The sequence below is a fragment of the Colletotrichum jinshuiense genome, chromosome 7, assembly GCF_051148585.1.
Source record: "Colletotrichum jinshuiense chromosome 7, complete sequence".
Taxonomy (NCBI): domain Eukaryota; kingdom Fungi; phylum Ascomycota; class Sordariomycetes; order Glomerellales; family Glomerellaceae; genus Colletotrichum; species Colletotrichum jinshuiense.
Genome location: NC_139314.1, coordinates 3,515,714 through 3,538,172, shown reverse-complemented (window position 1 = coordinate 3,538,172; position 22,459 = coordinate 3,515,714). Strand labels below are relative to the sequence as shown.

The window sequence follows — 22,459 nt, the reverse complement described above, 5'->3', positions numbered from 1 at the left end:
ATGTCTTCAATCATTCGAGCATTAGCGCTCGGCGCAGCCCTCATCGGCGTCGCTAAAGCCGTCACGCCGCTCTCCGACTCCCAAATGACGACGCTCCTCAACGAGGGCGGCATCGGCCTCGCCATGGCTGCCCAGCCAATGTGGTTCTTCGGCCAGGCCATGAACCAGCCGCCCTGCATCCCTAACTGGGCCGTGCTCAACGGCCAGCAGACGGCGGGTGCCGAGCTGTGCGGGTGGCCGAACGCGGGGTGCAACTGTCGGAAGCCGGGCGTCGGCATAGGAAATCCCGCGCCGGAGTTCCCTGTGTACTACAGCTACAACAAGTGCAATGACAACGAGGTGCGCGTGGCGTACAATCTATTTTATGAGAAAGACGGGTTCACTCCCTCGGGCGTGCTTGGACACAAATAGTACGTCTTACGTTCGCATATCACATTGTCATCTCGTGCTAGGTGGCTTTATGACTGACCCACGAACAGCGACTGGGAGAGGGTCATTGTAGTCTGGGCCAAGGACAGTGGAAACACCTGGCGGCAATCGCAGCTCCTTCTTTCGCAGCACTCGGGCTATGACAGGAAGAACTGGGGGGATATCCAAAACACATTCGACACTGTCGACTCGACGCTGCCCCGCGGAGGTGACAACGGGCGGAAGAACCTGGACCACCCCAAGGTGTACATCGCCTGGGCGAAGCACGCAAACTATCATGACAGGAACACTGGCTGGAACGACGCGCTTTCGCAGCTTACTAACAACGCATTCCGGTCGCAGGATTGGTGGCACTACCACGCGAGCAGTACGTTCAAGGCTTGGCCCCGTGTGTTGTGATGTAAAGTTGGAGAGACTAATGCGACAAAGGCTCCTATATCCGTGCTGATCCCTCGACCGACATTGGACGGCAGATGGCTGCGATGGACTGGGGATCTGCGACGAGCCATCCGGTCAACGTGCATCAAGGGCTGTGCTCCGCTTGAGACTACGTGCGCGACATACTGCGCCATTTTCTTCGCTCCTACCTGCCAAGAGATAATTGCATGACGCCTAGTTTTCTAGACCGTAACCCTATTGTTGCAAAGCTTCGAATATAGCAAATAATCTCTACTGAAGTCATTAGTCAAAGGCTCGACGGGGAAACATGCTCTGCAGTTCGAGCATGATCGTGGTCTAACATACAGAAAGCAACCAAAATGGGAAAGATCAAACGCAGTTAGCTTCACGTAGATTGTAGCCCGAAACCTATGAAGCAGACACTCCAATACAGTTCTATGGACAGATCATACAGATTTTGACCAGTGCTCTGGAATGGCAGTCAGGGTAGATGGCAGGCACAAAGTAAACTTCAAATCGCCCGGTCCAAGCAGAAGTCATATTGATCCTCCTCGTCTTCCGAACTACGTGGGATGCCAAGTATTGACAGAATGCAAAGCGGCTTTGCGGGCCGAGTCTTTCTTTTGTGAGATATTACGACCACCAGGAAGGCAAAAGTTTGTAACTTCAACTACTTGTGGCGTTGTGGAGTTCTAGACTGATTGGCGCAGAAACGCAACATTCATCATCAACCCGGCTCCTGCGGGTATAGACTGGCCTCGTCGACGGGTTTCTACGTCTCGGTTGGAAATGAATGCTCATTCAGTGAATGATGGGCTTGGAAATGGGCAAGGCCTCCTTCGGCAGGTTGCCCTTCTTTGGATATTCAAGAATTTGAACGGACCGGTATACCGATGCCCGCCTTGCTAGCAATGCTTGGTTGCGCGATCCTACTACTTGGCAACTTGATTCTGTATGTGATAGGGTTTAATCTAGGCCCAGCTGCATGTGAGAGGAAGGCATTTAGTAGTCCGTAGAGTAATGATGAACCAAAGTTCCCTCTTTGCCTGCCTATTTGGGACATACACGGTGTTGGAAGGATTCTAGCTGTTTTTTAAGCTCAACCTGCACCAGTCCGGGGTAGTTGTGGCTTGCACCAAAGTCCCTCTCATTACATAGAGAGTTAACCGGATATGGCCAGCTCTCTCGTAGGCCAAGACGAGGCAATATTCTGGATGGCTGTTCTAAACAGCCTCTTTCCTTGCTTCTGTAACGAGTGAACGTCGGTGTAGAGTTGCGCCGCCCATTGGTTGCGCAGCCGGATCAGGTTCGAACCAAATACACCAGTTGCATAATAGCTTGACCCGAACGGAGCACCATTATCACCAAGAACGGAGACTTTTCATCGTATCTTAGTGATAGAATCTGTGTATAAGTAGTCGGGACTCATCCCGCCATTCTCAACCATCATCAACCACCATCAAGCCCCCTTCCTCCCGCCATCTCAGTAACCTCCTGCGATTCCCACAATGCACGTCTCCGGCGCCCTCGTCCTCGCGGCCGCCGCAGCGCAGCTCGTCTTCGCGGCCCCGACCCCCGACGACGCCCCCATCGTCATCAACTGGTCCCTCCTCGAGACCCACGAGGTGCTCGACCTGGGCAACGGCGTCAAGGCCCTCGGCGCGGAGATCGCGTCCGCCAACGAGGCCAGCCGCGTCAAGCGCAGCCTCGGCGCCCGCGCGCTGAACTACTGCGGCGCCTCCTCCTTCTACAACAAGTCGAGCGGCGGCTCCCCGCGGGTCTCGGACTGCGCCGTGATCCGCGACACGGGGTACCGCCACGTGGGCTACTTCGTCTCCGGGCCCTGCTGGCTGCCCGGGTCGGGCCCGCCCCAGGGCTCCAACTGCTACAACCCCTGGATGTGGTACGGCACCTGCATCTTCGGCGCCAACTCGGACGACAGCGGCTGGGCCGGCGGCGAGGACATTGGAGACCGTAAGTTTCGCCCCCCCCTGGCGCTGCCAGAGACCCTTTCGGGTTCTGGCGGGAGTTGCAGGACGTGTGCTGACGCATATTTATTTTGCAGTTGTGAGAGACAGCATCAACAAGTTCCAGTGGAACGGGCTCGTGGGTGCCGAGGGAACCGCCAACTGCGTGTGGGCTACGTTCCCGAACGAGAGGCCGGTCGTGCCGACCAACTGGGCCATTTGGCACACCTAGTTGCCTTCCCAAGACACTACTGGAGGTCTTTAAGAGGCTTGATACATGGGCACAGTAGCAGCCGAATCAGAGAACGATGATAAGAGGGCACTTTCAACAACTGCCCTGGGAAGGGGAGGGGAGGTACCGGGCTTGTGGAGAGAAGATATGCTGTACGGGTCATGACCTCCTACCTACGCTCAGCCATAAACCACATTTGCCACATGTCTTCCAGATTTATCGAGTGGTGGGACATGAATGAGAGGACGTGAATGAGGGCCGAACCCACTTCTATTCTTAATCTGCATCTTGAACCCTACTGTTCCAGACTTCATACTTCATGAAAGATGTCTCCTAGATGCGAATTTGGTCGGTTTCTAGCGTACGAGTCCCTTTATGATGGTTGAAGTAGAGAACCTTGGCATAGCACGCAGAAGTCCCAAATCCGGGTTCCAAGTACGCCCTGTATCACGAACCTCGCAAATTGACACCCACGGCCCCGTCCCAATGTAGAACCAACCCACCTTGTCCCATGTCAAGGCATCTGTCTCCATGGGCGATATCTGACTCGACTGCCGGTCGAAGCCTCTCTCGAGCCACAGCGCTCCGGCGCAAGGGCATGGAGTTCGTTCTCGAGGTCCCCGCCAATCACTTTGATCGAACCACGTTAAAATTGGCCCCATCTGTTTGCGGCGTGTCGTTGGCGGTGCCCCCTTGTCGACGGGATGGGATTCGATAAGCAGTGCTATTCCCGGGGAGCCTCGGCTTTAACAGCCTCAATGCCATTTTCACATTGCATGTTGGGTCTCGTCATCGACCGACCGACCAACCAACCGGTCACCCGATTTCATGTTTGCCGTGGCACGGCCTGGCATGATTTCAATGAGAGGTTGCCTTGTCTAGCTTTATTAAACTTGTTTATTCCCTGTAAAGTATATAAAAAAATAAAAACTTTGTACATGAACGACAAGCAGACAAGGCGCACCGGCCCCGCGCGCCTACGTGTAGATGATTCCCCCGTCCACAACCTGCGTCTGGCCGGTGACGTGGTCGCTGTCCGGGCTGGCGAGGAAGCTGACGAGCTTGGCGACGTCCTCGGGCACGCTCGTCCGCTTCTGGGCGATCAGCTCGTTGGTGTACTTCTTGATGGTGTCGCCCTTCTTCTGGCCCGTCTTCTCGCCGAGCTTCTCGTCAATGAGGTCCCACATGGCCGTCCCCACTATCCCCGGGGCGTAGGCGTTGACGGTGATGTTGTGCTCGGCGTACTCCATGGCGGAGGCCTGCGTCAGGCCACGGACGGCCCACTTGGAGGCGGAGTAGTGCGAGAGGAGGGCAAAGGGCTTGAAGCCGACGATTGAGGAGCACTGGGGTTTGTCAACGCTATGATTGGAATGGGAGGGAATAGTGGTATGGTATTAGAAGAAGGGGTGGGGGGGATTTACGCCAATGATTTTTCCAGGGTGCTCGGGCTTGCAGTTGCCCTGCTTGATCATCTGCTTCGCGGCGGCCTGGTAGCAGTGCTGCACGCCAAAGACGTTGACGCGGAACATGTTCTCAAAGTCCTCCTCCGTCAGCTCCAGGAGGGGCTTGACCTGGGCAATGCCGGCGTTGGCAATCCTGTTTTGCGCGGGCCGAGTTCAGCTTACGGTGCATTCATTGCCGGGCGTCACCTCGGGGGGGCTGAGGGGGGGAGGGGTGTTCCCCTCATTTTTATATTCGACGTCGCGCTGAGGGAGGAGGGGGGGGGGGAGAGGCCGGACTTACATGGTGTTCAGCGGGCCCAGCTCGTCGACGGTGGTCTGGACCATGCGCTGGACCTCGCTGAGGTTCCTCACGTCGGCGGTGGCGACGATGGACTTGCGGCCCAGGTCGCGGATCTCCTGGGCGACCTGGTGGGAGCCGGCCTCGTTGGCGGCGATGTCGTTGATGCAGACGTCGTACCCGTCGCGGGCAATGCGGAGGGCCACGGCGCGGCCGATGCCGCGGGCCGAGCCCGTCACGATGGCGACGCGGCTGTCTAGCATGTCAGCGATGCCATATCGCCCAGCGGCATGTATGTCTCCCAGATGACGGTTCCCCTTCGTCGCCTTGGACCCCAATTGCACCGGGAGTGCTCCTTGGGATGACCTGGAAGTGGGAGTACGGACCTTGCCTGAGCCGCAGCTCTTGATGCTCCTACAAATGCACTCATGATGGCCGGTCTCTTCGACGAATGGAATGGAATGGATGGATGTATGGTATTTGATACTATGAACAATGGAAAGCTACAGCTCGAGACGTCGTCATCCTCGGCGTCTCGTCTCTGCCTTTTGAATAGAATAGGGCCAAAATCGTACCACGCGCAACCCCGCATTAAACTGCCCACGACGCGGGGGTGAAGGCCGAAAGACCCCAAGGATAACGATCCCTACGCCCGATTCAAACCCAACGATGGGGGGTAGCAGAGGAGAACCAACACAAAAGCATGCCGTCATACGAGCCAGACGCAAACACCGTGACAAAGACAGTGCGGCGGACGCTGCGGACACGGACCCGGAAGACGACTTCCTGGGAAAAAAAAGGCGGGGGGGAAGGCACGCACAGCTTGGAGCTCTCTTTCCCCTCCTTCCCTCCCGGGCTCTGAGAAGCCCCCCCCCCCCCCCCTCTGATTTGCGCCCAGGGATTTGGAAGCTCTGGAAGCTCTGGAAACGGGGCTCCGAACCGGCGCCCCGATTTGTCATGCACTCCACGTTCGCTGCCCATGTGCCGCAAATCCCAGCCCCAAGGAGGGGAGGGTCCAAGTGATGACTTCAACACTTTTTTTTTTTTTTTTTTTTTTTGTTTGGCCCTCTTCCTCGCGTGGCACTGCACTGCCGAAGAGAGGGGCGCCGCCCCAGAAGCGGAATCTCCAGCGGTGGGCGGCGGGCAGCGGGCGGCGAGGAATCCGGTGCTTTGGGATTCGGACGGTGGTGACGAATGCGACGCAGGGTGACGGCCGTCCCTTTCTTTATATAGACGTCTTATTCTACTCTCTCTACGCGGCCACCGAACATTTGTTGAACTCGGCTTACCGTGACAAATACTCACTCACCCCTTGACCATTCCCGATTCTCGAACCGACCATTGCCTGGCCCCCTTTTTCCGCAGCATAAAACCCATCCGATAAGCCGTCACCTTCCCGTAACATCCAAGCGCCCAGATCCCTCCCCTCGTCATTCCGCCAAAAAATCACGAGCTGCCCGTAAATCTCCAAAAAACCCTCCCCACCCAACGCCGCCAAAAGCTCCAGCAGCTCTGCTGCCCCTGCACCGCGGCGCCCCATCATCGCTTGTCCACCGCCTTCGTGGTCCCCTCCCCCCTCCGAACAGTCTCGTCAAACTCGTCCATTTAAATTGATTTTTTAAAAACCCCTTCTCCTCCTCCTCCTCCTCTCCTCCCACCAAACTCTTCGAGACATGCCATTTTCCTTCCTCGCCCGCCTAGCCCGCCCCTTCACCTCGACCACAATGTCCGTCGCCCCCGCCCCCTCGTCCTCCGCCGCCGCCGCCGCGGGCCCCACGATCCCCGAGGGCGCGCAAAAGTGCACCATCGCCGCCGGCTGCTTCTGGGGCGTCGAGCACCTCTACCGCAAGCACTTCCAGTCCGCCGGCCTCATCGACGCCCGCGTCGGCTACATCGGCGGCGACACCTCCAACCCCACCTACCGCGCCGTCTGCGGCGGCGACACGGGCCACGCCGAGGCCCTCCAGGTCGTCTTCCAGCCCCGCGACGTCTCGTACCGCCAGCTCCTCGAGTTCTTCTACCGCATGCACGACCCCACCACCGCCAACCGCCAGGGCCCCGACACCGGGCCCCAGTACCGCAGCGCCATCTTCTTCCACGACGAGGAGCAGGAGAAGGTCGCCCGCGACGTCACCCGCCTCGCCAACGAGCAGTGGTACAAGGGCAAGGTCGTCACCGAGGTCATCCCCGCCGGCCAGTGGTGGGACGCCGAGCAGTACCACCAGCTGTACCTCAACAAGAACCCGAGCGGCTACGAGTGCCCGAGCCACTTCCTGCGGACCTTCCCCCCGCTGGAGGGCTGACTCGGTGACGGTGACGGTGACGGCGGCGGCGTCGTGGCAGGCGAAGCAGGAGAACGACGACGGGGACGAGGACACAAGGGCAGGCTGTAACGATAATGGGTTTTCTTTTCAACTTCTGGGAAATCACGATGACATGAGGTGTGGACAAGAACAAAAAAGAGAATGATGCTTACGGAATACGCGAGGTTTTCTCTGTCATGGGACCATAGAGTAGAGGACTAGCTCCGGCAGGCAATGAATAGCGCTCAACCGCTTTGATTTTTTGCAGACGATTCAGACATATATACATTTACGACGATGAACGTGACGGTTGGGAGCTGTATTGTGATATTCCATATAATTGTATCCCTTGACGAATATTGACAAGCGTCTCGACATGCTATTTCACTTTCACGAGGTTATATGAACAGAGAAGCACGCAGTAAAGCAGCTTAGGCATCACTACAGAGGGCGGCGCTTGATTTAACCAGTTTCGAATTTTTATTGATTCAGGTATTGTACAAATAAAACAGTAACTCCTTGGCCCTTGGGCCTCTTCGGAGATGTATCATGAGAGGGGTTTCTTGTCGCCTCTAAATTCCTCCCGCCGTGGGTATCAGTATTTACCATACGACGGAGTCTATTATTCCGTTCTTATCCACCCAGCCGTGACAGTCGTCGACTCGGCTTACTTCCTCCGGTTCTGCTGCATCATCAGGATCTGCACCATGCGGACAAAGATGTTGATGAAGTCAAGCTCGAGCGCGATGCTCTCGTTGACGGCGTCCTTGCGGATGACGCCGCGCTCGGCGAGGCGGGCGTGGTGCAGGACCTTCTGGACGTCGTACAGCGTGAAGCCGCCGAAGACGGCCAGGCCACCGTACAGGGAGATGCTCTCGGTCAGGGCGAGGGTGCGGACGGCGGTGACGGGCAGGAGCATGGGGGCCAGGCTGGAGGCGACGACGATGCCGAGACCGGCGAGGAGGGGACCACCGATGTAGAGGTACTTGTCCTGCTTGGCGGTCGCGCCGACGATGGACAAGCTGCCCATCATGGCGACGGTGTAGAGACCAGCGCGGGCGAGGAGGGCACCGGGAACCATGGTCAGGAGGGGGGCGATGAGGGCGGCTTGTGTGGCGTTGAAGGCGGCCCACATGGCGTACTTGGGAATGTAGCTATTCGCAGTCAGTGCTCCGTCCAACGTGGTATAATCTTTGCGGGGATCCAAAACTTACTTGTCGGGAGAGATGGAGCGAGTGCCGTACATGGTAGCAAAGCTAAGAGCAAGACCACCGATACCAACGACCCAGGGGTTCGTCACCATCAGTCTGTACACGAAGCCAGACTGCACCATCTGGCGCGCCGTCAGGGCGATGATGCCGACGCCCAGACCGGTGTGGAGGAAGGTGTCGTTGAGGTACTCGCGCTCGTAGAGAGGCATGCCGCCGTCGTCGCGGGTCTCGCGGTTGAAGACGATGTTGATGGCGACGAGCGTGCCGCCGAAAATGGCGCCGCCGACCATCAGCTTGCGCAGGGGGCTCGACTGGCCCTGGACGCCGGGGGCGGCCTGCTGCATGTACGTCCTCGACGAGTTGCGGAAGGCATTGCGGGCGACGAAGGAGGTCGAGGTGAGGCCGGTCGCGCGGGCGGCGATCGAGTTGTTCTTGGGCGCCGCCTGGTGGAAGGCCCGGGACGCCGTCGTGCGGAAGGCGGCGGATTGGGATAGTTGCGGGAGACGCTGCGCCAGGCGCGCAGGCCCTTGGCGGAGGGTGATGCTAAACGACATCGTGTGTGGGTGTGTGGGTGTTGTTGCTGTTGCAAACAAAGGAGATGTGCGTGTCGTCAATGGGAGGAGGTTCGGGACCTTCTTGAAGGAAAAAGAGAGAGGAAGCCGTAGTGGTGCCCGGGGGAGGCAATGACGAATGACGTTCCTCAGTGCTGCGGCCTGCCGGGGACGGATTTTGCCCTTGCGGTTTGCTGTTGGCTGAGGCAGCTGCTTAGCTAAAGCTTTTTGCGGTCATGTGAGTGGTCGGAGAGAAGCTGGTAGAAATTCCCGTAGGTTCTCTGCACTGCCCTCCGCGCTCCCGCTTAACTCCGACACGGGTGGAAGCGGACATTGGAGTTTAGAGCGCAGCTGGCGCCAGCTGTGACGAGCGAGCTCCTCCAGCTGACAAAGCTTTCCCATCTGACTACTAGACCAATTGCTCACCACGTTCGCTGTACCGCTGCCGTCGCTGCCGTTGGCTGCTGCGCGCCTTGGCATCCCGAATTAGCAATCAGCAGCGAAGCAGCTAGAGTATATCCAACAGCAGGAGGATGCGGTGCCAACCCTCCGTGTTCTCTTCCTTGAACGGCATAGCTATTTCCAGAAGCTAGCAGGTAATATTTCAGGCTAATTGAGCTGTTGTCGTCCAAATGGGGAAACCTTTGACAAACACACACATACACACATACACACTCGCATACACGCCTCAGTCACTCACGTATGGCTTGCTCACGGGGAGCATTACAGAAACACATTTCCCCGGAGAGGCAGAGCACCGGCGCCTCTCACCGCTTGGGCGTTCTCCTAGCGCTTGTTGTCATCGTCAAGACAGCCAAGACATCACCACCAAGGCGACCTTGCAGCCATCCATCCTACCCCGCCTTGCCTGGCCAATCTCTCAACCCTCGCCTGAATCACTAATTACCGTTACACTTCAAATATGCAGTCCCTCTAAGCGGCGCCGAACTAACGGCCTAGTCTTTTGAGGGGAAAGGCTCAACAACCTCATATGCCGGATCAATGACTCCTCTTTCCAACCGTTTACTCAGCCATCGATACCACTCAAACTGACACAGTTCAAACTAACACCGCACATCCCGTTTCCCTAATTGGAACCGTGACTGCTTCGTCCGAATCGACTCCGCGCCACATGTCCTGGCCTTGGCTCTTCGTGTCCAAGTGCCGGCCGAACCTTTCCCGTGTTCACGATGGCCCCCTCGCTCATGTGTGGTAGTGCGGTTTACACATCGGACGAGTCGCGAAAGACTTCGATAGCGCACCAATTGGCCCTCCCACCAGCCCTCCAATGGCATAGCCCAAGCTGTTCCTGGAACTAGGCTCTACCCGTCATGGAGCCAATTGAGCAAAGGCACCTCGCCGTCCCGCTCCCCTATCCAATACTCGATCGAGATTGATCGTGAACCCACGCCGTCCATCCCACAACGTCAGTCCCAAAAAAAGGAACGCAAGAGAGATTCTGCACTCCGCACTTTGCGGTGAACCGCTGAGGCACGTCCCACTCAAACCAGGTCCATCCATCGTTGTCTGCCGAGACTGTTTGAAGTCGATGCGTCTTTGAGACATAGGATCGCCTCGGGCCCGGCTCGCCCGCCGTCAGAGACCTGAACCAGCTCTGACGTCCAGCGCGTGCGGGAAATACACCCCAATTCTCCGCGGGAGGGAAACGGAAGCTGGAAAACAAAACAGAATAAAACGCAGCAACTGACTCGATTCGATGCTCGCTTATCCCCTTCCTAGGTATGCATACTAGGTATGCAAATCCGATAAATAAAAAAAGGTTATGGCGTAGGTTATGGGGCTGATCTGCATCCTTACCACCACCCAAACAAAGGCCCCCACCCCCCACCGTCAGTCAGCTGGGGAGTCCGCCGCCCCCAAGATCCTGCTACTAGGGTCCCAGGAAACACAAGGCCAGAAAGCCAAGGAAAAATGGGAGAAGAAAAAAAGGATAAACCAACAAACAAAACATGAACCAACACACACGCCAGGGCGGTAACATGCATGATTTCTGGCGTCGATTTAGCGTCGGCTAGCCGTGGCCCCGCACGGGGTCACAGCATCAAACCACCGGGCAGAAGCAGCAGCGCTCGCTCCAGGTGTCGTCTCGTTTATTTTTTTTTACATCCTCCTGCCGCTTCGGATGTTTGGCGGCTATCCCCCCCCTTCGTCTTCTTCCAGCACGGTGCCGCAAGCACACCCCCCGTCTCTCCCACCGGCTGCGATGCAACAGCTATATAAATGTAATGAGCCGAATTCCGCACTAACCTCGTCTTACCCAGGATCCAGTAGCGGAAAAATCCAGATTTACAACACCCCCCCTGGGAATAATTAAAGAAGGATTGGGGTCTGAGGAAGAGAGGGCGAGGGGACTTGCTCCTGGTGCTTCTGCGGGTGGCAGACCAACATGCCGCGCTATCTGTATTAATTGAGCCCGTGTGCCCGTCCCCGTCCGCCCTCCTCGTCCTTCTCCAGCATCTGAACGCCACTTGTTGTTGTGATTCTTCAACGCCTTACCCTCCGCCCCAACCGCCCTTTGTGCGTGTGCCTTTTCTTTCCGCCCCCCGTTTCACGCTTTGCCGTGTGGCTTGCTTAAAGGCGCCCCTTGCGAGCTCCGTCAAACAAACGGCGCCGCTCACTAGAGGGGAGAAAGAGGCCCTCCACCCCACCTTGCGGCCCTCTCTCTTTCTCTTGTTTTAAAGAGCTCGACTCAGCCGGGGCTTGCTTTGTTCCGTCGAATTGCTACAATCCGGTTTTTTTCCACTTCCTTTCTTCTCGCTGCTGGTTCCCTTTGACAGCGTCGTTTCGCCTTCTCGGTCGTCTTGTTCTGCGATATCGCCCTCGTCGCACCGTCTTAAAGGAGCGCATATCCGCCCGCTCTGTTGCCAGTCATTACTCACCACTACACAAGGAACACACTTCAACTTGAGAACGCTCCTACATCGTCATCAACATCATCACAACCACCATCATCACCACCACCTACCTTACATACCCCACACATAAACATTTCAGCAACATGATGTTCGCCGCTCAGTCAGTCCTCGTCGCCCTCCTGGCCGCAACGGCCATGGCCGCCCCAGTCGCCCAACAGCAGCAGCCGCTGGCCACGCCCAACCTGCAACAAAAGTTCCCCGCGGTCGTCGGCGTCCCGATGCCAGTGCCCTCCAGAGCCCCCTCGACGCTGCCACCGGCCGCGGCCCCCGGGCCCAGTGTCTTCTCGTCGGCGTGGAGCTCCATCTTTGGCGACAAGGACGGCAAGAAGGAGGACCTGGGGCGGTCGTGCTTCTGCGCCAACGGCTCCATCTGCTGCAACACGCCCAAGGGCCTCGACTGCGCACAGGGTCTGTGCGGTATCTAGAGCGCCAAGCCGGCGTTGGAGAATGGCGCTCGTGGGAACCTGGCCGGGCTGCGCGCCCGCTCGAGTACCCACTCTTTTCTCGGACCCGATCGGCCTTCTTGGTCTCCGGGCGGGTCCGACCCAGTTTTCCTCCGTCTTGGGCTACCGGCGACTTTCGCTGGGGCTGGATGATCCGCGCTGGGTTTCCCTGATTTAAAGACGTCATCCGGACCTCCCAGTTGTACGGAGGCCCATTGCGTCACCCATGCCATCGACATGCGTTATTCAGACCCCCGGTGTCAAACGCCTATTGAAGCATATCGGCCCAGGTTGACCAGCGCCTAGCCACTGCTTGAACACAAGATGCTCTGCGATACCAATCTCATGACAGCTACGGGGTATCGATGTCGTGTCCTTAACATACTGCGGAACGCCTTGACACGAGGTGTAACTGATCATGGAGTAAACTTTGCCCAATCGAGGCTGGTGGACGCAGAACCATGACTCTGCCGTAAGACGCCGCGAGATGGAGATGGTTTGTACTTTTAGGAGGAGGGCCACGAAAGGTCTAGAACTCGGTGTCGTAACACATCGTCGCGCACGACGACGCGCGGCACAATGCCGCGGTGATTGAAGCTGGGGTGGTTGATACCCAGCGAATGAGGGACCGGATTTGGACCGTCGCGACAGACATTATTTCTTAATTCAATAATCAAAAAAATTCAAATTTTTTGCATATACTTAACGTTTTCTGTCCCATTGGCTTATTGATTGCCGCCGTCTTTCGGCTTGTAGAAGTGGTTGCCGTGAGCGAGCTTGCCACTCGGTAAATGGATATACCAACCGGAGCAGATTCTCCTACCTTCGTTGAACAAAAAGCGTCTTCACACCCAAGCCCGAAAATTCGTCTATATCTAATTCGATTGTTCAAAACGAAGCATGACTGCCCGAGCAGCACTTTTGGGCATCCATTCTTTCTTCGAGAGTTCCGTAGCCTCAATTTGCATGACCGGGAAAGTTTCATATAGGACGACACTGATGCGCAAAGGCTCGCTGGATCGGCCGACGCTAGAAGTGTTATCGAAGCCAATGTGCTGCTTGACAGGAAACAACCAGGGGCACACACCGACGGAGGTCGGCCTGGTTATTGTTGCGACGGGAGTTTGGAGAGGTGCGGATCGCCTGGGACGTGATTACAATGCTGCCAGAGGCACTCGGAAGGAACCTTTTGTTGGTTATAGTGGGTAACGAGTACGGAGAGGGAGCATGGACCCGTCGGCCGGATCACGAAACGTTGCTTTGCCCAAGTGTCGATCATGGTTTGATTCGTTTTGCGGGCGATGCAGGGATATTCAGGGGCTCCCGAGACTACGACGTAGACACGTGCAGCCCAGCAGTCTCCCGCACTCGGGTCAGCTTGCCCCCAAGGTCTGCCCTTGGCCTAGATCTGGCGAGGAAACGGCATTGCAGCTTGACATGTTAAGGTCGTGGCTGGCGGTCAGGCGTTGGGCGTTGGGTGAGCCAAAGGCCACGGCCCTAGAGACGGACAGCAGCCGGCATCGAACCGGCACTATTTTTAGTGCTAGAGGCACAATTGGAAACGAGAGCAATGGCAGCCACAATACACGGCGAGACCCTGAGCGAGCTGTCGAGGAAGCAGTTTGGAAACGTGTTCTGTGCGTCCTTCCAGAAGGACAACGAAAACTCGTCCGCAGGTGGTGGGAATTATTGAGTTTCTCTATGGGATTGAGCTTAAGGTATGAACAAAGAGCGGCATGGGTGGTGGACGGGGCGGTCAACTGCCTGGCGACCAGCGAACCCTGCCCGGCGACAGAAGACCAGCTACGACCCTCGAGACGAAGGCGTAGCCTTATTGGAAGACACTCATAAGCTCGGAGAAAATTATGTGGTTGGAGGCTACCGTCGTTGGGGCTCAAGAGGTGTTCCTAGACTCGGAACATGGGGGATGTGTTTCACCACACAGAAGTCTAAGAAAAGACACTTTGTGCGTGCGGGACCGGAGGCCCGCGGACGATCTGACCGCCGTTGGGCTGGAGGTTGCAGACGGCGACTTCTATGTACTTGGCGCCTCAGGTTCATCTTCTTTGCTGTCCTTGTCTTGCAACCCTCAGGAAATATAGTTGAGCCGAAAGAAACAGCAAGCTCTCGGGACGAATCAGGACAGGGATTTCGCATTGAAGCCGGGAGCGTAGCCATGGCCCGGGACAGCTGCGACCGAGACAGGTGCAGAGCTAGGCGATGAATCAGAAGCAGGGCGAGTACGAAGCACCAGGATGGAAGCTATGAGGCATGGCTGAAATGGGTTAGCCCTTCAGAAGCACTCGACATCTGCTTGCTCGGCTCGGATCGACTGACGGTGCTGGAGGGCAAAGGTATGCGGGCTAGCAAGGATCAGCAGCGTGCCAAGCAGGGGAAGACAAAGAAAGCAAGTAAGAAAGGAAGGGAAAGGGAAAGGGAAGAAGCGCAAACGACGACATCCTCAAAAAGCCTGCGCAGACATAGCCCCCACGACGACAGCAGATGTTGGGTTGGAAGGAGGAAAAAAGCGAAAGCGAGCGGCCTCGATCCACTCGATAGGATAATCAGAATAGAAAGAAAAAAGCTGTAATGGTGGGTGACCTGCGACCAAAACACGGCATTACCGTAGGAGAGTAAGGTATGGTAGAGAATGGAGGGTAGGAAGGGGCCTAATGTTTGCCGAGAACCTTCCTTCCTCGTCCGTCGCACAGAGAGGCCGTCCATCCATTGATTTACTAATCATGGATTAGTCATTTCTGGACGCGCTGAGTTTTCAACTTCCTGTCTCGTCGTTTGCGAAACCACCACATCTCATGCCCCCTGCGTCCTTATCGTCGGGACAAGGCAAACTCGCACCAGTCGACTTCTCTACGTCCCCAGCTAATTCGCCCAAAGGGCACGACGACGCACATGTCGCAAACATGCTGGAATGCAGCATGCAATTTGCGGCGGCACAGCGCCTCCTGGTGGATGGCTTGGCAGGCTTCTAGGCGGCTTCCACGAGCCTTCCACGCATCCTCCCCCATCCATGAGGAAACGCCCGGACCACCACCCCCCCAGCTTCATGGCCAGCACCGACATGGTTGACCGGGTGCATCCTCTCTCCCAGCCGCTGTGGACTGGTCCCCTTCAGGGCCGTTTTGTGCACCGTGCTCGCTACTTCGGGCCCGATGTGCCAGGGGTCCGGGCTGCAGGTTTGAGACACGCGGTGAGATGGCGCTCCACACACACGAACGTTTTCGTCCTAGGCTGACCTACCTAGGCAAGGCGAGGGGAGCTTGTGGGACGAGGTGTCCACGGGGGGAGGAGAATGAGGAGCAGAAGACGGCTCTGTTGCGAAAAGCATGGCCGGCTTGTCGCCATCGTGTTCGTTGTTTGCCGCTGCACGCTCCCCCTCGCTCGTCTTCTGCGGTCTGCGACGAAAGCCATGTGGTACAACATCCATGGAGTGAATCCACCGGGTTGGCTAGATTTGCTGGGCTAGCAGGCCTCGTCGTCGTCGTCTTCTCAATGGTCAACCCGATACGATCAAATCGGCAACGGACGAAGAATGCAGATCGACTCTCGCTTCTGCGACGGAGAATATCGATCCTCGTCGCTTGCTTTACCTTGGCAAGGGTACAGTAGCTTTCGGCAAACCGAGTTGGTTTGGGCAGCCGGGGGCTGGAGCGAACTTCTAGAAGGACCCCTTTTCCTCATTTCGAGCCAGATGGAACGAGCGTGAGGTAGGAGATTAGGGGTATGGGTTCGAATGGCAAACCGTCGAAGCTGTGGAAATGAAGCACGGCAAGACGATACTCTGCGCGAACGGGCCGGCTAACGCGGGAGTGGCGGAGCCAAAAAGCAAATGCAGAGGCCAAATGGGACATGGAAGCAGGCATGGAAGTGACGCCAGAAGCCCGAGAGAACAAGGTGTGTCGGCCGACGGCCGGGCGGGATTTTTTGCTTTTTGCTTGTTCCTCTTCTCTTCTCTTCCTTTCTTATTCTGTCATGTCTCCGGCCGATCCAAAGGATCCGTCCCCCCGAGGAGGAGCCCTGCTGCCCTATCTCAAGGAGAGGTAAGGTAGAGGATGTTCTGGGCCTGTGCCGAAGCACCAGGGTAGGCAAGTCCCTCGTCACGTCCTAGCTCGTGTTCTAGCGTTCTTGACACGGGTGGCCGGAGCTGTGCGCGGATTCAGGTGGCATCTTGGGCGGCATCAGCGCCAGCCCTAGGCTAACGTCTCACGGCGTCCGATTGCTGGCTACCGACCGACCCAGACCGACTTTCAGCACGCTTCCGACCTGTATCGCAACTCGACACTTTGGCGGCCGCCGCAGTCATGATTTCCCTCGTCTCTCTTCCTGTTCTTCATGGCGCGATCCACCACCAGCGCAAGGTTCCAGGGACTCCACGGCAAAGAGGCAGCAGTGGCAGCCCGGCGTCAGCATTCGGTAAGCTTCTGTCCTGCATTTCCTTATTTCGTTTCCGCCAGGAAGCTGCAGCAGCTCCGTCTGTTTGTCTCGTGTCCCTGGGCAAGGCAAGGCAAGGGGAGGGAGGGGAGGGAAGGACACCGCCCGCCGCAGTCGCAGAAGCTGCAGTTTGTCTGTTGCATGCCCCAATGCACCACCAGTCCCCCCGTCTGGCTGTCTGCTCCCCACCACCACTACCACCACCACCACCACCTGGGCCACCGCCGACGAGGTACCCAAGTCCTGCAATCCACCCCTGAAAACTGTAAATACGTAGATATATGGTAATGCGTACGTACGTATCTCGACATGACAAACACACCCGCCTGCCTGGTTGGGGGGGGGGGGGGGGGACGGCGCACTCTCGTCGAGTCGACGCACTTGGGCAGTTTATAGTAGGCATGCGTCTTCTGAGTTTTGGACGATGCATGACGGTTGAATTGCTTTAGCATACCGTGTCTTGGTCCGGGCCGACTGTCTCTCACCTCTGCCGACCCCAGGCGCAATGCTGTACATACCGACCGACACAGATACATCCATACATAAATATCTCCAGCCATACACGCACACATGGTAGCATAGCATGGCAGTACTCACTGGGGCGCTGCAACACCTACAGAGTACACGCCCTCCCCTCCCTCCATCGGCCCGCCCTCGGGGGCAGGCAGTTTAAGCTTTGGCGTTCAGTCACTCGCTTGTCTCCTCGCGCTGCCAATGACGAGCTCGCACCCCCCGAGACAGCCGCCTCCAGCGTCCGTGTGCGGTTGCTCGGTACCTGGCCGGTACATGCTTCGTGCTCCGGGCCCCACCTTCGAAGCGTCATCGTGCGAGTTGAGGCGAGAGTTGAAGGAGGCGACCCTTGGACTGCTAGGTGCACGCACGGAGCATGTACGGATTTTATACATGGACGCACACTATGTCTGCAATGCAGCGTGGGCTTGTAGCGTAGCGTAGTGTACCTAGCGTACGGAGGTGGCAGGCTTTCTAGGGCCGTTCCATGCCCCTTCTCCATCTCCATCTCCACCGCTGGCGGTGGTGCTGTTCTGGTGCTGTTGCTGCTGCTGCTGCTGCTGCTGGTTCTGCTTTGGTGTTTGCTGCTCTGGTGCTTCTTCGCATGCTTTGCTTGCTCGCTCGCTGGCGCCGTGACGCCTTCTTGGGCACGCTGTTGCTGTTGCTGCTGCTGTTAGTCTTTGGCCTGTCCCCCTGTCCCTCTGTTCCACCTAGATGGTTGCTCTCTCTCTCTCTATCTGCTGGGCCTCGCGCGCCGCTACGCCTGCACCTGCACATGCACCTCCCCCCTCCCCTCCCCTCCCCCCTCCACCCGCCGCATCTGCACTGCACTGGCACTTGCGCTTAGGGGTTTGCGAGAAACGTGAAGGAATTAATTCCCTTCCCCACGTCCCACGTCCCACGTCCACGTCCCACTCTCACGCCCACGCCCACGCCCACACCCACGTCCCGCCATCGCCTGCCTCGCTCCCCGTCCCGTCGCCCCAGTCCAGTCCCTCCCAACCACGACCGCCTCTTTCGTTCATCGTCGTCCCTCTTCCTTTCTTCTCCCTCCTGCAGCCTCCACCTGCTGCCACTCTCGCGCCTCCAATTGCGTCGTCGTCGCTGTTTGCCCGTCGTCGTCTGCGCTGCCACCACCCTCGACTGCTTCTGCCACCGCTCGCCGTCTCCGATCCCGCCGCAGTGAGCCCCCAGCAGCTTAATTCCACCGCTCCTCGACTCTGCATTGCCCGCCTTTTGCGACTACTGCCCGGGAATCCGCCGCAGCAAGAGCTGTGCCTCAGCCCGAGATACAGCACGCCCTCCTCCGCATTGGCTCCTTGGCTGCTTGTGCACTGGAATCTGGTAAGTCTCGAATCCCCTCCCGTCCTCTCGAATCACCCCGTAGCAGCAAAACTGACCGTGTCTCTGCTGCCGTTTCCGCAGACGGACCGCCGCCCAAACAGACTCCCAGCGAATCCGGCCCCAAGCACGCGACAACCCCGCCGTCGCTTCCTCCATGCAGCGAGCTTGTGCCACCGCTCCCAGAAGCATCACTCCGTCCCTGATTCGCATTGTCATTCCAACACGAACGAAGAAACCTCCCTTCCCAACGGCGATATTACGTGATACCGTCTGTGACACTCGACGCCGTCAACCTCCTCAGCTCCCACATCTAGAGCTTCTTTGAACGGCCCCCCGCCTCAAGCCACCGCCGGCGTCTGCTCCCCGCACGACGAAAAGAAAAATAGAAACGAAAAAAAATTGTCCAGATCGAAAAGCACCGACGCCCCCAATCGATCGTATCGACGCCGCCCGATTTCTCTGTTGTCCTGGCGTTCCCCGCCGAGGGCGAACCGCACACCCGAAGGTTCATTCGGCTGTAGCATGAACCATCTCCATCTCGTCTGTCCCGTCTCTCTCGTCTCGGCTGGCCACTCCAAAGTCTAGGACAGGCAGCAAATACATATCACGGGCAAGGAGAGGATCCCCTCCCCCCCTCCGCCTTGCCTTGCGGAGCACAGGTTACAGCTTGGCTGTGCGTTGGCGAAGCTCTCTGGAAGCTTTAGCCCTCTGCCCCGAAACTGGGCGGAGAGCTTAGCCGGCAAGGCACGTCGGAAACCTGGCGTCGACACGACCACGCACGCGGCATTCCTCGCGGACCATGAGGCGGAATCGGTCCCCGACAGCACCCTCGCCCTACCGGGCCCTCGCCCACGCGGGTGCCGGCGCGGTGCCGGATTCCATGTCACTCCTCAGGTCCTTCAATGTGGACACCAATCCTACCCGGCCCATGCGGCCCTCTCCGCTAACTGCCTCGACCATACGGGATATGCCCCTCGACTTGGTCGACCGCATTAGGTCATTCCCGCTCTTCGTGTCCGCCCCCGAGGAATTCCTGGCCGCTATTGGGAACCATCTAAGGCCGCAAGTCCACGCGGCGCAGGATCATATCCTGACCGAGGGCGACGACGCTCGAGCAATGTACTGGCTTGTGCGCGGCGTTGTGGCTGTCACTTCGCGAGACGGCGAAGCCATCTACGCAGAACTGAAACCCGGTGCCTTCTTCGGGGAGATTGGTGTCTTGATGGATGTTCCTCGGACTGCGACCATCGTTGCGCGAACAAAATGTCTCCTCGTCGTTCTGATGAAGGAGGACCTCCAGGCGGAGTTGCCGAAATTCCCGGACATGGAGAAGGCAATCCGCCACGAGGCCCAGGAGCGGTTGAACATTCTCAAGAAGAAGCGCCAAGAAGGAGGACAGCCCATCAAGCCGCCCTCGACACACATCATTGGAGCCAGGGAGCCGGCGCCAGGAGAGGTGTCTACGGGCGAAGTAGGCGCCTTCAAGGAGGGCGCGGCTGTCAATTCGAAGAAGCGGAAGTCGCCTAGTCCGGGAGCCATTGAAGACCCTGCCGCGGGAAGCGCCCTCGGGAGCGGTTTCGTCAATGTGCGGAGAACCCTAAGAGAGCTGCCTCTGTTCTCGACGCTCCCTCCCGATATCCTGCATCAACTAGGCTTGAGCGCCCAACCAAAGACTTACTCTCCGTTCACAGACATCATCCAGCAAGGGTCGGCAGGCAACGAAATCTTCTTCATCGTACGCGGCGAGGCCGAGGTTATACACGAGTCGGCAGAAATACACGAGCCCTTCAAGAAAGTGGCTCGCGCAACCTACGTGCGTCCGAGACTGAAAGCCGGCCAGTACTTCGGCGAGGTGGCCAGCCTGGGACTATCGGAAGGTCGGACAGCGACTGTGCGGGCCATCACAACGGTCGAGTGTTTGATGATCCCCGGCGCCGCCCTGGACACGCTATGGAGTCGATGCCCGCCCGACATCAAGTCGCAAGTGGAGGAGACGGCGCGGAAGAGGTACAAAAAGTCGGATGACGATGTCGAGATGGGGGACGCGGATCCCAAGGAACGAACGAGCAAGTCGGATCCTCCCACGCCGACAACGCCCAAGGCGTTGCCCCACGTCACGTTTACGACGCCTTCGAAGCCGCCGTCCCCTACCAAAGACGACAGCGACACCATGGAACCCAAGGATCCGGACCCCTTTCTAAGCGTCGATATGGAAAACATGCGGAACAGGCGACGCAATTCCCTGGCCCCGCCAACCCCGCAGTCCGATAACTCCTCGCCGATAGGGATGAATGGCATCCGCCTGCACCAGATCGAGTCGACCCCCCTCCGTTTCTCCATTCCACAGTCCCCGCCCGACTCGGACGTCCCCGTCAAGCGAGCCCGTACGCTCCCGCGCCGGCCGCACCCAGCCCAGGCCCCCGCTCTCCCCGACGATATGCTCGTTGCTGTCTTTCGGTTCTTGGACATTGGCGAGCTGATGCGGGCGCGTCTCATTTCCTCTCACTGGCGCAAGCTGCTGACCACACATCCCAAAGTGTGCCTGGATCTAGACCTGTCAGAGTACAACAGGAGAGTCACAGACATGGTCATCAGAAACATAATTGGCCCTTTCGTCGGCACGCGCCCCGAGACGATCGACATAAGCAACTGTTTCCACATCACGGATGATGGCTTCCGGTGTCTCTGGGAAAGCTGCGGTCGCAACGTAAAGCGGTGGCGGATGCGCTCCGTTTGGGACGTGTCTGCGAACCAAATCTTGGACATGGCCGAAAACGCCAAAGGCTTGGAGGAAATCGACTGGAGCAACTGTCGCAAAGTTGGTGACAACCTCCTAGCCCGCGTCGTCGGCTGGGTGGTTCCCGAACCGCCGCCGCCGGCAGCACCAAGCAAGCAGGTCGTCATTTCCAGCTCTTCGGCGAAATCAAAACCTCAGAAGGCCGCGGCGCAACATGCTCAGCAAAGGGCGGCCAACATCCCGAAGCCGGGCACCATCATTGGCTGCCCCGCTCTCAAGCACCTCAACCTGTCGTACTGCAAGCACATTACGGATCGGTCAATGGCGCATCTCGCGGGCCATGCGTCGAACCGCCTGGAGTCGCTGTCCCTGACCCGCTGCACGTCGATCACGGACGCGGGCTTCCAGTCATGGGCTCCCTACCGCTTCCTGAACCTTTCCCACCTGTGCCTGGCAGACTGCACCTACCTCTCGGACAATGCCGTTGTCGCTTTGGTCGGCGCGGCCAAGAACCTGACGCACCTCGACCTCTCCTTCTGCTGTGCTCTCTCCGACACGGCAACGGAGGTTGTGGCGCTCGGCCTGCCGCAGCTGCGGGAGCTTCGCCTCGCCTTCTGCGGCAGCGCCGTCTCGGATGCGAGCTTGCAGTCGGTGGCTCTGCACCTGAACGAGCTAGAGGGCATTTCGGTCCGCGGCTGCGTCCGAGTCACTGGCAGCGGCGTCGAGAACCTACTAGAGGGCTGCGGCCGGATCCAGTGGGTGGACGTCAGCCAATGCCGGAACCTCGAGAACTGGATCCGGAGCGGGGGCGTCATGCGATGGGGATTCGACGAGCGCGGCGGCAACGGCCTGTCGCCGGGCCAAGTACCCCTGCCATTGCCTAGCCCGTCGCCGACTACGAACCACGTTGGGTTGGGCGGACGGCCGCTGAGTTTCCGAAGGCGGGCAAGGAAGCCCGTGCGGTTCATCGTCGAGAAGGGTGCGTTCGGGCTCAGATAAAAGACATGTGTGCGGGAGGAATTGACGTTTTTATGAGAGATGTTTTTTTGTACGATGTGGCTGGCGCGCAAGGAGTCAATTGTTTTGAACATAGAATCGGCCCAGTCAAGGGCAGCGTGGCGAATGGGGGAGGGAGAGAGGGGGGGGGAGCACGAATTTTGAACATGTCACGATACACAAATGACACTACGGGGTATCATGTTTGGATT

The 22,459-nt window shown here is 58.0% G+C and overlaps 7 protein-coding genes across 7 annotated transcripts; 5 read left to right on the top strand and 2 right to left on the bottom strand.

Moving 5' to 3' along the window:
- On the top strand, positions 1-974 carry EsH8_VII_000914 (uncharacterized protein; the record flags this gene model as incomplete). The annotated part of the gene is made up of 3 exons (XM_083271047.1): positions 1-410; positions 480-796; positions 859-974. 3 exons carry the CDS (start codon positions 1-3, stop codon positions 972-974), a joined length of 843 nt encoding a protein of 280 aa, XP_083128604.1.
- A 1,362-nt stretch (positions 975-2,336) lies between these two features.
- EsH8_VII_000913 (putative necrosis-inducing factor-domain-containing protein) lies at positions 2,337-3,027 on the top strand (the record flags this gene model as incomplete). Its single annotated transcript, XM_083271046.1, has 2 exons — positions 2,337-2,802; positions 2,894-3,027. The coding sequence occupies 2 exons, from the start codon at positions 2,337-2,339 to the stop codon at positions 3,025-3,027; spliced, it is 600 nt and encodes a 199-aa protein (XP_083128603.1).
- Positions 3,028-4,004: 977 nt separating this feature from the next.
- EsH8_VII_000912 (uncharacterized protein) lies at positions 4,005-5,197 on the bottom strand (the record flags this gene model as incomplete). The annotated part of the gene is made up of 4 exons (XM_083271045.1): positions 4,005-4,370; positions 4,449-4,623; positions 4,771-5,019; positions 5,154-5,197. The coding sequence occupies 4 exons, from the start codon at positions 5,195-5,197 to the stop codon at positions 4,005-4,007; spliced, it is 834 nt and encodes a 277-aa protein (XP_083128602.1).
- Positions 5,198-6,491: 1,294 nt separating this feature from the next.
- On the top strand, positions 6,492-7,070 carry EsH8_VII_000911 (peptide-methionine-S-sulfoxide reductase; the record flags this gene model as incomplete). The annotated part of the gene is made up of 1 exon (XM_083271044.1): positions 6,492-7,070. One exon carries the CDS (start codon positions 6,492-6,494, stop codon positions 7,068-7,070), a length of 579 nt encoding a protein of 192 aa, XP_083128601.1.
- Positions 7,071-7,737: 667 nt separating this feature from the next.
- Positions 7,738-8,835, bottom strand: EsH8_VII_000910 (uncharacterized protein; the record flags this gene model as incomplete). The annotated part of the gene is made up of 2 exons (XM_083271043.1): positions 7,738-8,224; positions 8,285-8,835. The coding sequence occupies 2 exons, from the start codon at positions 8,833-8,835 to the stop codon at positions 7,738-7,740; spliced, it is 1,038 nt and encodes a 345-aa protein (XP_083128600.1).
- Positions 8,836-11,851: 3,016 nt separating this feature from the next.
- Positions 11,852-12,193, top strand: EsH8_VII_000909 (uncharacterized protein; the record flags this gene model as incomplete). Its single annotated transcript, XM_083271042.1, has 1 exon — positions 11,852-12,193. The coding sequence occupies one exon, from the start codon at positions 11,852-11,854 to the stop codon at positions 12,191-12,193; it is 342 nt and encodes a 113-aa protein (XP_083128599.1).
- A 7,120-nt stretch (positions 12,194-19,313) lies between these two features.
- EsH8_VII_000908 (uncharacterized protein) lies at positions 19,314-22,250 on the top strand (the record flags this gene model as incomplete). Its single annotated transcript, XM_083271041.1, has 1 exon — positions 19,314-22,250. One exon carries the CDS (start codon positions 19,314-19,316, stop codon positions 22,248-22,250), a length of 2,937 nt encoding a protein of 978 aa, XP_083128598.1.
- Between the last annotated feature and the right edge of the window lie 209 nt (positions 22,251-22,459).